Consider the following 12,168-nt stretch of genomic DNA (forward strand, 5'->3'; position numbering starts at 1 on the left):
TTGATTAACTTAAGAACATAAGAATGGCCTTACTGGGTCAGACCAACGGTCCATCAAGCCCTGTAGCCCGTTCTCACCGTGACCAATCCAGGTCCTGGCCAAAACCCAAGGTGTAGCTTGCTCAGGGTGTGTGCTGTAGTGTTTGATTTTTGGTGTAATTTCTACTTGCTGTGTTTCACTCATAATAAAAATGATTTGAAGTATAGAGAGGTTCTAGTTGAAGTCTCTCTTAAAGGATGCAGTGAGGGCTGCTGTCTTTTCTGACACTGACGTTTCCATTCCTGTGAGTCAGGGCCCAGATATGTAGCAGCTCTGAGCTGCGGCCGCACCCACAATGCTTGGAGCCCCTTACAAGAACCGGGAGACAGGACCCCAAATAGAAACCTCCCCAGTTCTTAAGAGCCCCCTTGTCCACAGAAACTCCTCCACTAATGGGTTCAGAGCAGGATTACATTTTGCCTGCTGACCACTCACCATGAATAATCACATGCCGGTGTCTTTTTGTGGATCTTTTTAACATCTGCAGTGTGTCACAGGCACGGCGGAGGGAGCAGATGGAATTAGAGCTGATTTAAGGAAGCCGGAAGAGCATTCAACTGCTTCACAGCTGACTTTCAGACCGAAGAAATGGAACATTTTGAACATGGAAATCCAAGAGAGCGCTGCACGCTAAGAGTGAAACACTAGAGCAGGAAAGAGACCTTGGCATGATTATATTTTCCTGATTTGTATTTTGTAATGCATTTGATGCATGTTATATTATAATACACATAAGTTTTGGAGATATATGGATAGAAATATTTTAAATAAATAGGTTTAATGATCTGAAAGAGCAACAGTGACTAAAGCCAGATGAATAGAAGATTGCAATTAGCAGAAATGCTGAAATAATTATGCATCAATAAGGCTGTACATCGATAAAAAATTTTAATTATAGTAACATACATAGTAACATAGTAGATGACGGCAGATAAAGACCTGAATGATCCATCCAGTCTGCCCAACCTGATTCAATTTAAATTTTATTTCTTCTTAGCTATTTCTGGGCAAGAATCCAAAGCTGTGCTTAGGTTTGAACTACTGAAGTCTCCATCAAAGCTCACTCCAGCCCATCTACACCATCCCAGCCATTGAATCCCTCCCCACTCATCCTCCACCAAACAGCCATATATAGACACAGACCGTGCAAGTCTGCCCAGTACAGGCCTTAGTTCTTCAATATTTACTATCATTTTCTGATTCTAGATCCTCTGTGTTCATCCCACGCTTCTTTGAACTCCATCACCGTTTTCCTGAAAAACTTTCTTATTCAATGATGCCTTTATCGATTAATTCATCTCTTTTTTTTTTTTTCTTTTTCCCCTCCCTTTGTTTTTTTTCCCTAATATATGTTTTTTCCTCCATTAAGAGAAAAATTTGTAACTTTTTCCCCCCTTTCCCTCTTTTCATGTTTGTTTTTAACATTATGTATCTTTTATTATCTTTTCTGTTTTATGTAATTATTTAACAAATATTTAATTTGCTGTTATTAATGTATTACTAATATGATTGTATGTTCTCTTATAATCTGTTTTTTAATTGTACATCGCTTAGAATGTTTTAAAAAGGCGATTCATCAAAAATAAAGTGAACTTGAACTTGAACTTCCTCTCCACCACCCCTCTCGGGAACATTCCAGGCATTCACCATCCTCTCTGAAAAGAAGAATTCCCTAACATTGCTCTTGAATCTACTACTCCTCAACCTCAAATCATGTCCTCTTGCATTTTCCTTTCTCTGGAAAATATTTTTTTCTAAGTTAATACCTTTCAAGTATTTGAATGACTGAATCATATCTCCCCTGTCCCTCCTTTCCTCTAAGGTATACATATTCAGGTCTTCCAGTCTCTCTTCATACATCTTTTGGCACAAACCTCCTATCATTTTCATCGCCCTCCTCTGGACCACTTCAAGTCTTCTTATGTCCTTCACCACATACAGTCTCCAAAACTGAACACAATACTCCAAGTGGGGCCTCACCAAGGACCTGTACAGGGGCATCAACACCTTCTTCCTTCTACTGGCTACACCTCTCTTTATACAGCCCAGCATCCTTCTGGCAGCAGCCACTGCCTTGTCACACTGTTTTTTCACCTTTAGACCTTTGGACACTATCACCCCAAGGTCCCTCTCCCCGTCCATGCTTCTCACCTGCCAGCATATACAGTTCCTTCCAATTATTAATCCCCAAATGCATTACTATGCATTTCTTTGCATTTAATTTTAGTTGCCAGATATTAGACAGTTCTAAATTTTGCAGATCCTTTTTCATGTTTTCCACTCCTTCCTCTGTTACAAATCTTGGTATCATCCGCAAAAAGGCAAACTTTTCCTTCTAACCCTTCAGCAATGTCACTCACAAACATATTGAACAGGATTGGCCCCAGCACCGAACCCTGAGAGACTTCACTACTCACCTTTCCTTCCTCCGAGCGACTTCCATTAACCACCACTCTCTGGCATCTGTCCGACAGCCAGTTTCTGACCCAGTTCACCACTTTGGGTCCTAACTTCAGCCCTTCAAGTTTGTTCAACAGCCTCCTATGAGGAACTGTATCAAAGGCTTTCTGAAATCCAAGTAAATTACATCTAGCATATGTCCTTGATCCAGTTCTCTGGTCACCCAATCAAAAAATTCAATCAGGTTCGTTTGGCACGATTTACCTTTTGTAAAGCCATGTTGCCTCAGATCCTGTAACCCATTAGATTCAAGGAAGTACACTATCCTTTCTTTCAGCGACACTTCCATTATTTTTCCAAAAACCGAAGTGAGGCTCACCAGCCTGTAGTTTCCTGCTTCATCTGCTCTCCTCCAATCTGCAGGAATCACTCCCGTCTCCAGAGATTTGTTGAACAAGTCTTTAATAGGACTCGCCAGAACCTCTCTGAGCTCCCTTAGTATCCTGGGATGGATCTCGTCTGGTCCCATCGCTTTGTCCACCTTCAGTTTTTCAAGTTGCTCATAAACACTCTCCTCCGTAAACGGCGCAGAATCTACTCCATTTTTTCGTGTAACTTTGCCAGACAATCTCGGTCTTTCTCCAGAACACAGAAGTATTTGTTTAGCACATTTGCTTTTTCCTCATCACCCTCCACATATCGGTTCCCAGCATCTTTTAGTTTAGCAATTCCATTTTTCATCTTCCTCCTTTCACTAATATATCTGAAAAAATTGTTGTCTCCCTTTTTTTACATTTTTAGCCATTTGCTCTTCCGCCTGTGCTTTTGCCAAATGTATCTCTCTTTTGTCTTAGCTTTAAAGTACATGATTAATTGCATAAAGTACCCCTTACATTTCCTCCTGTATAGTGCAATATATGGATAGTTTTGAGAATGTACATCCGCTAACATTTCAAGTCAGTTCTCCCACAGAAAAGCAATATATCAAATCCCATTACCCCACCTTACTAAACTAAAACTAAAATCATTTATCCTACCCTTGTTATTTGGTGATTTTATCTTTTTAATCATCTATGCCTCTGGTTCTGTTACCCAGTGCTCCAAACTCTATTTCCAGGGTCTTCTGTCTATTCATTCTTTTTTTTTTTTTACTTCTCCATTTCCTGCTCTATATCCATCTAATGCTAAGAAATGCAAGGTCATGCATTTGGGCTTCAAAAACCGAGGTAATGGTACAATTTAGGGGTTGAAGAACTTTCATGCAGAAAAGAGGAGTGGAACTTGGATGTGATAGTATGTGATGATCCTAAGGTAGCCAAACAGGTTGAAAAGGTGACAGTGAAAAGCTAGAAGTATGGGTACATAGGGAGAGGTATGGCCAGTAGGAAGAAGGAGGTATTGATGCCCCTGAATAAGACTCTGGTGTACAATTCTGGAGGCCCCACCTTCAAAAAGATATAAAAAGGATGGAGTCTGTCCAAAAGAAGGCTACTAAAATGGTGCATGGTCTTCGTCATAAGGCGTATGGGAACAGACTTAAAGATCTCAATCTGTATACTTTGAAGTAAAGGCGGGAGAGGGGAGATATTTATTTAAGTATTCATATACCATTTTTAGCCTAAGTGATGTACATTCAGGTACTCAAGCATTTTTCTGTCTGTCTGTCCTGGTGGGCTCACAAGCTATCTAATTTTACCAGAGGCAATGTGGGGATTAAGTGACTTGCCCAAGGTCACAAAGAGCAGTGTGGGGTTTGAACCCACGACCTCAGGCTGCTGCGGCCGTAGCTCCACACACTTCCTGGTGAGAGAGATGTTTAAATATCTCTATCTACAAGGCTAATCTCTGATCCCTGATCACTACCAATCAATCCATCATATTAAATAAGTCTTTCGAAGCTCACAAGAGATTCATACTACTGCAGTTTGTAGGATTTTTAGATGTTAGAATATAGAAACTCTCTAGAAAAGGTCCAGCAATATATCGCTAGTTATGTCTTACGTTTCAAAGTTCGAGCAAGCACTGTTGGTAAGTTACTTTCCAAATGTACTGTAATAGAAAAGAGTCACTAGTCGAGGTCGCTGTGAAAAATCATGTTTCACTGCCTAACTCTGAGCATTTCGCTTAAACTGATCAAAATATAAAGAAGAAAAGTGTCAAAAATCTTTTTTCATCTTCTAATTGTGTTGCTCCCAGGCTCTGGTTTCTGCTTTCCATTGTTTTCTTGTAACTCTATTCCCATGTTGCTTCTTTTCTCTCTATCTTCACTTTCTCCCTTACATCCAACTCGGACACTTCCAGCTTTCTTCCCTTTATTTTCCTGCTCTGTCCACTCAGATTTCACCCCCTCTTCATTGGGTTCTACAGTTTTCCATTCCTCCATCTCTAACCTCTTCCCTACTCTCAATAACTACTACTGGAACAAACTTCCGGTGCAGGTGATCAAGGCCACCAGTGTGCTCGACTTTAAGAATAAATGGGACATCCGCGTGGGATCCCTGCAACGGTCGAGTTAAGGAACTAAGTCATTAGCACTCAGACTTAATAGGGTGGGTAAATGGAGTGGGCAGACTTGATGGGCTGTGGCCCTTTTCTGCCGTCATCTTTCTATGTTCTACCACTATTAATTATTTCTATAGCGCTATCAGACGCACGCAGTGCTGCACAAAGAAGAAGAAAACAGTCTCCGCTCCAAAGAGCTTACAATCTAAACAGGCAAGATAGGCAGACGGGATGTCATGGATCCAGTTAAGGGGAAGAGTTAATCTGCTGTCTGGGTTGGAGGGCAGAGGGGAGTACAGGACAATCAAGCCATTGTGACATCACTGATGAGGTTGGCTCTTATTGGTGGAATGAGGCATTATGACATCACAATCTCAGCTCTGCTTCCCAAAGACTGAAACTCTTCACACTACTACTAGGAATTATTTCTAGAGCGCTACCAGACATACACAGCGCTGTACAGAGTCACAAAGAAGACAGTCCCTGCTCCAAAGAGCTTACAATCTAAACAGACAAACAGGATGTCATGGATTCAGTTAAGGGGAACTGTTAATCTGCTGGCTGGGTTGGAGGGCAAAGGAGTAGGGTTAAGGATTGAAAACTATATCAAAAAGGTGGGTTTTCAGTCTGCTTTAAAACAAGGGAAGGGGCTTGACGGACAAACTCGGGTAATTTATTCCAGGAATAGGGGGCAGCTAGATAAAAGGAACAAAGTCCGGAATTGGCAGTGCAGGAGAAGAGTAACGCTAAGAGTTCTCTGGGAGGTGTATAAGGAGAAGCGTGGAGAGATATTGAGGGGCAGCAGAATGAACACACTTGTAGATCAGCAATAGGAGCTTGAACTGTGTGCGATGGTGAATAGGGAGCCAATGAAGTGACATGAGAGGGGAGGGGTGACATGAGCGTAGCGAGGTTGGTAGAAGATGAGTCGCACAGCACTGCAAGGGGGAGAGGCGACACTGGGGGGATACCAGTTAGAAGTAGATTGCAGTAATCTAAGCGTGAGGTTACAAGAGCTTGGACAAGTGTGCTCAGAGAGGAAGGGGCAAATTTTGGCGATATTGAAGAGATAGAAGCAACAGGTCTTAGCAGATTGTTGGATGTATGTAGAAAATGAGAGGCCGGAATCGAAGACGACTCCAAGGTTGCGAGCAGAGGAGACTAGAATGACGACAGTATTATTTACCAAGATGGAGAAAGGAGGAGGAGAAGCAGCTCAGTCTTGGACATATTTAGTTTCAGAGGACAGCAGGATATCCAGGCAACTCTCCCTTTGCTCCACATCTCCCTCTCTGTGTCCCGCATCTCTTTCTCTTCCCATCCCCCTATTCTGTGTCCGATTCGCCATCCATAATCCAATATCTTCCTTTTCCTACTTCCCATATGAGCATTTTCCCTTCCTTCCTCCCCCTGTGGTCCAACATCTTCCCTCCTTTACCCCCCATAGTCTTACATCTCTTTTCTTCCTTACCCGCATCTCTTTCTCTTCCCATCCCCCTATTCTGTGTCCGATTCGCCATCCATAATCCAATATCTTCCTTTTCCTACTTCCCATGTGAGCATTTTCCCTTCCTTCCTCCCCCTGTGGTCCAACATCTTCCCTCCTTTACCCCCCATAGTCTTACATCTCTTTTCTTCCTTACCCGCATCTCTTTCTCTTCCCATCCCCCTATTCTGTGTCCGATTCGCCATCCATAATCCAATATCTTCCTTTTCCTACTTCCCATATGAGCATTTTCCCTTCCTTCCTCCCCCTGTGGTCCAACATCTTCCCTCCTTTACCCCCCATAGTCTTACATCTCTTTTCTTCCTTACCCGCATCTCTTTCTCTTCCCATCCCCCTATTCTGTGTCCGATTCGCCATCCATAATCCAATATCTTCCTTTTCCTACTTCCCATGTGAGCATTTTCCCTTCCTTCCTCCCCCTGTGGTCCAACATCTTCCCTCCTTTACCCCCCATAGTCTTACATCTCTTTTCTTCCTTACCCGCATCTCTTTCTCTTCCCATCCCCCTATTCTGTGTCCGATTCGCCATCCATAATCCAATATCTTCCTTTTCCTACTTCCCATGTGAGCATTTTCCCTTCCTTCCTCCCCCTGTGGTCCAACATCTTCCCTCCTTTACCCCCCATAGTCTTACATCTCTTTTCTTCCTTACCCGCATCTCTTTCTCTTCCCATCCCCCTATTCTGTGTCCGATTCGCCATCCATAATCCAATATCTTCCTTTTCCTACTTCCCATATGAGCATTTTCCCTTCCTTCCTCCCCCTGTGGTCCAACATCTTCCCTCCTTTACCCCCCATAGTCTTACATCTCTTTTCTTCCTTACCCGCATCTCTTTCTCTTCCCATCCCCCTATTCTGTGTCCGATTCGCCATCCATAATCCAATATCTTCCTTTTCCTACTTCCCATGTGAGCATTTTCCCTTCCTTCCTCCCCCTGTGGTCCAACATCTTCCCTCCTTTACCCCCCATAGTCTTACATCTCTTTTCTTCCTTACCCGCATCTCTTTCTCTTCCCATCCCCCTATTCTGTGTCCGATTCGCCATCCATAATCCAATATCTTCCTTTTCCTACTTCCCATGTGAGCATTTTCCCTTCCTTCCTCCCCCTGTGGTCCAACATCTTCCCTCCTTTACCCCCCATAGTCTTACATCTCTTTTCTTCCTTACCCGCATCTCTTTCTCTTCCCATCCCCCTATTCTGTGTCCGATTCGCCATCCATAATCCAATATCTTCCTTTTCCTACTTCCCATGTGAGCATTTTCCCTTCCTTCCTCCCCCTGTGGTCCAACATCTTCCCTCCTTTACCCCCCATAGTCTTACATCTCTTTTCTTCCTTACCCGCATCTCTTTCTCTTCCCATCCCCCTATTCTGTGTCCGATTCGCCATCCATAATCCAATATCTTCCTTTTCCTACTTCCCATATGAGCATTTTCCCTTCCTTCCTCCCCCTGTGGTCCAACATCTTCCCTCCTTTACCCCCCATAGTCTTACATCTCTTTTCTTCCTTACCCGCATCTCTTTCTCTTCCCATCCCCCTATTCTGTGTCCGATTCGCCATCCATAATCCAATATCTTCCTTTTCCTACTTCCCATATGAGCATTTTCCCTTCCTTCCTCCCCCTGTGGTCCAACATCTTCCCTCCTTTACCCCCCATAGTCTTACATCTCTTTTCTTCCTTACCCGCATCTCTTTCTCTTCCCATCCCCCTATTCTGTGTCCGATTCGCCATCCATAATCCAATATCTTCCTTTTCCTACTTCCCATGTGAGCATTTTCCCTTCCTTCCTCCCCCTGTGGTCCAACATCTTCCCTCCTTTACCCCCCATAGTCTTACATCTCTTTTCTTCCTTACCCGCATCTCTTTCTCTTCCCATCCCCCTATTCTGTGTCCGATTCGCCATCCATAATCCAATATCTTCCTTTTCCTACTTCCCATGTGAGCATTTTCCCTTCCTTCCTCCCCCTGTGGTCCAACATCTTCCCTCCTTTACCCCCCATAGTCTTACATCTCTTTTCTTCCTTACCCGCATCTCTTTCTCTTCCCATCCCCCTATTCTGTGTCCGATTCGCCATCCATAATCCAATATCTTCCTTTTCCTACTTCCCATATGAGCATTTTCCCTTCCTTCCTCCCCCTGTGGTCCAACATCTTCCCTCCTTTACCCCCCATAGTCTTACATCTCTTTTCTTCCTTACCCGCATCTCTTTCTCTTCCCATCCCCCTATTCTGTGTCCGATTCGCCATCCATAATCCAATATCTTCCTTTTCCTACTTCCCATGTGAGCATTTTCCCTTCCTTCCTCCCCCTGTGGTCCAACATCTTCCCTCCTTTACCCCCCATAGTCTTACATCTCTTTTCTTCCTTACCCGCATCTCTTTCTCTTCCCATCCCCCTATTCTGTGTCCGATTCGCCATCCATAATCCAATATCTTCCTTTTCCTACTTCCCATGTGAGCATTTTCCCTTCCTTCCTCCCCCTGTGGTCCAACATCTTCCCTCCTTTACCCCCCATAGTCTTACATCTCTTTTCTTCCTTACCCGCATCTCTTTCTCTTCCCATCCCCCTATTCTGTGTCCGATTCGCCATCCATAATCCAATATCTTCCTTTTCCTACTTCCCATGTGAGCATTTTCCCTTCCTTCCTCCCCCTGTGGTCCAACATCTTCCCTCCTTTACCCCCCATAGTCTTACATCTCTTTTCTTCCTTACCCGCATCTCTTTCTCTTCCCATCCCCCTATTCTGTGTCCGATTCGCCATCCATAATCCAATATCTTCCTTTTCCTACTTCCCATATGAGCATTTTCCCTTCCTTCCTCCCCCTGTGGTCCAACATCTTCCCTCCTTTACCCCCCATAGTCTTACATCTCTTTTCTTCCTTACCCGCATCTCTTTCTCTTCCCATCCCCCTATTCTGTGTCCGATTCGCCATCCATAATCCAATATCTTCCTTTTCCTACTTCCCATGTGAGCATTTTCCCTTCCTTCCTCCCCCTGTGGTCCAACATCTTCCCTCCTTTACCCCCCATAGTCTTACATCTCTTTTCTTCCTTACCCGCATCTCTTTCTCTTCCCATCACCCTATTCTGTGTCCGATTCGCCATCCATAATCCAATATCTTCCTTTTCCTACTTCCCATGTGAGCATTTTCCCTTCCTTCCTCCCCCTGTGGTCCAACATCTTCCCTCCTTTACCCCCCATAGTCTTACATCTCTTTTCTTCCTTACCCGCATCTCTTTCTCTTCCCATCCCCCTATTCTGTGTCCGATTCGCCATCCATAATCCAATATCTTCCTTTTCCTACTTCCCATATGAGCATTTTCCCTTCCTTCCTCCCCCTGTGGTCCAACATCTTCCCTCCTTTACCCCCCATAGTCTTACATCTCTTTTCTTCCTTACCCGCATCTCTTTCTCTTCCCATCCCCCTATTCTGTGTCCGATTCGCCATCCATAATCCAATATCTTCCTTTTCCTACTTCCCATGTGAGCATTTTCCCTTCCTTCCTCCCCCTGTGGTCCAACATCTTCCCTTCTTTACCCCCCAAAGTCTTACATCTCTTTTCTTCCTTACCCTACCTCTCTCAGGTCTCCATAATCTCTTTCCTCTTCCCTTCCCCTTTTCTGGGCCTGCATGCTTCTCTCTCACCTGTTGTGCTGTTGCTGCCACGCCTTCTATAGAAAACAGAGAAAACTGAAGGCAGATAAAAACCATGTGCTCTCTCTGGTCTGTCCAGTCATAGTATCTATTCTCCCTCCCCCCCCTTAGAGATCCTGTGCAGTGGTGTAACAAAGGTGAATGGCGCTCCCGTCCTTCCTCATACCTTTTTAATTGTCCAGGCATGACACATTTTGGTAAGCCTAGGTAAAGGGCATTGCAATAATCAATGGTTGGAATCAAGATCGCACTTATCACTGTACGACAATTCACCACCGAGAGAAAATCTCCTAATTTTCAAAGCAACCAATGTTTGAAAAAAGCTTTGGATACCTTTGCTCTTATCTGTGGCTTACAATACAGACTGGAATCCAAGATCACCCCCAAATATTTACATTCATTGGTTACTGAAATCACCGTATTAGCTAGATTCAAAACAGAGGGAAACGAGTCAAGTTGTCTTTGAAGACCTACCCATAATGCCTTAGTTTTATTGGTGTTTAATTTCAAACGATTAGTGTCCATGCATAGAGTGCAGAGAAATTCATCTCTCTCTAACAGGGGTGGCCTTGGAGAGGGGGTGAGGCCATGTACAGAGATTCGTTTGGAGCCTTAGCCAATAGGGAGAGCAGCAGATAGTAGATGGAAGACTGGACGGGCCATTTGGCCTTTATCTGCCATCATGTTTCTATAACCATAAAGCTCTATAACTTCATAATGCAGGTGTAAAGAGACTTAGCCAATAGGAAGAGGAGATGCAAATGTTAAGAGCCTTAGCCAATAGGGAGAGAATGGATGCTGCAGATGGGCCATTTGGCCTTTATCTGCCATCATGTTTCTCTAACCATAAAGCTCTATGACCTCACAATGCAGGTGTAAAGAGCCTTAGCCTATAGGAAGAGGAGATGCAAATGTTAAGAGCCTTAGCCAATAGGGAGAGGAGGAGATAGTGGATGCTGCGGATGGTTTCTGCCATCAGGTTTCTATGTTTCTTATGGATGGCAAGGTACCACCATTTTTCAAGAGGGTGCTAATAGTGTAATATTTACAGTGGTATGCTTTTCTGGGTAGGCTCCTTGTGTTTTGGTTCCCAGTGAATTTGGTAGGGTTTTCTAATACTGGTACTAAATAGAACTTGTGGTGTATTTATTCGATTGATTTTTCTATCCCATTCTCCCAGGGGAGCTCAGAACAGTTTGCATGGATTTATTCAGGTACTCAGGCATTTTTCCCTGTCTGTCCCAGTGGACTCACAATCTATCTAATGGACCTGGGACAAGTCTGACAAAGATGGCAAAACAAAGTTTACCAAGCACAGTAAAAGTATAATCTGACAAAATATATGGTGAGTCATAGCATGGCAAACATAGTATTATAAAGTATAAAACTGGCAAAAACGGTTAGGCAGCGTGCATGACGAAACATAGCATTGAAGGCATGGAACGGCAAACATGCTATGAGATACTGAAGCAGGGCCAACAGAGTATGGCAGACATAGAGGGTCATTTTCAAAACATACATCTAAATATGCACTAGACGTTTTCAAAAGGCAAACCACCATACATATAGAAATGTATTTTTTTTAATCCTCTGTCTGGACATCCAGGCCATTGAGAGACCCAGACTACCAGGATGTCTATCTTTATACCACATTTTCGACCAATACTTTGTTCAAGTCCCAAATGCCCAGAACAAGACCATTTGGATGTGGGAGGGGGGGGGGGGGTCAATCTTGTAATGGACTAGCCACCCAAACATGGCAAAAGAAGGCACTGCTGTGAACATCACATAAGGGACACCAGATAAACATCTCACCAGAACTCCCGTATAGGTTATGGTGAGCCCCACAAAACACCCCCCCCAAAAAAACTCACTGTACCCACCTGTCTACAACCCCAGTAGCCCTTATGGCTGCAGGTGACACCTATATGGCAATAGAGCAGGATTTTGGGTGGGTTTGGTAGGCTCACATTTTCCACCATGGCTTATGGGACATGCTACTCCTCTCTATGGTTCAGTAGCCCACCCACCAGGCTACTTAAGATACCTGTGTGTTGCTC

General features: G+C 43.9%; 1 protein-coding gene across 3 annotated transcripts in view; it reads right to left on the reverse strand.

The window, feature by feature from the left end:
• CAPN11 (calpain 11) overlaps positions 1-10,839 on the reverse strand; it is a 148,724-nt gene extending 137,885 nt beyond the window's left edge. For 2 of the 3 annotated variants that reach the window (XR_004538739.1, XM_033936852.1), the window contains exon 1: positions 475-1,041. Coding sequence is in view for 1 of the 3 variants with exons in the window: in XM_033936852.1 (XP_033792743.1) it covers positions 475-520 (46 nt within the window). In the remaining 2 variants the exon portion in view is untranslated. Of the gene's footprint in view, positions 1-474; positions 1,042-10,029 lie in introns of those variants that run through there. The other variant, XM_033936851.1, reaches the window with a different exon arrangement.
• Positions 10,840-12,168: the final 1,329 nt, after the last annotated feature.

This window comes from Geotrypetes seraphini, chromosome 3 (genome assembly GCF_902459505.1).
Source record: "Geotrypetes seraphini chromosome 3, aGeoSer1.1, whole genome shotgun sequence".
NCBI lineage: Eukaryota > Metazoa > Chordata > Amphibia > Gymnophiona > Dermophiidae > Geotrypetes > Geotrypetes seraphini.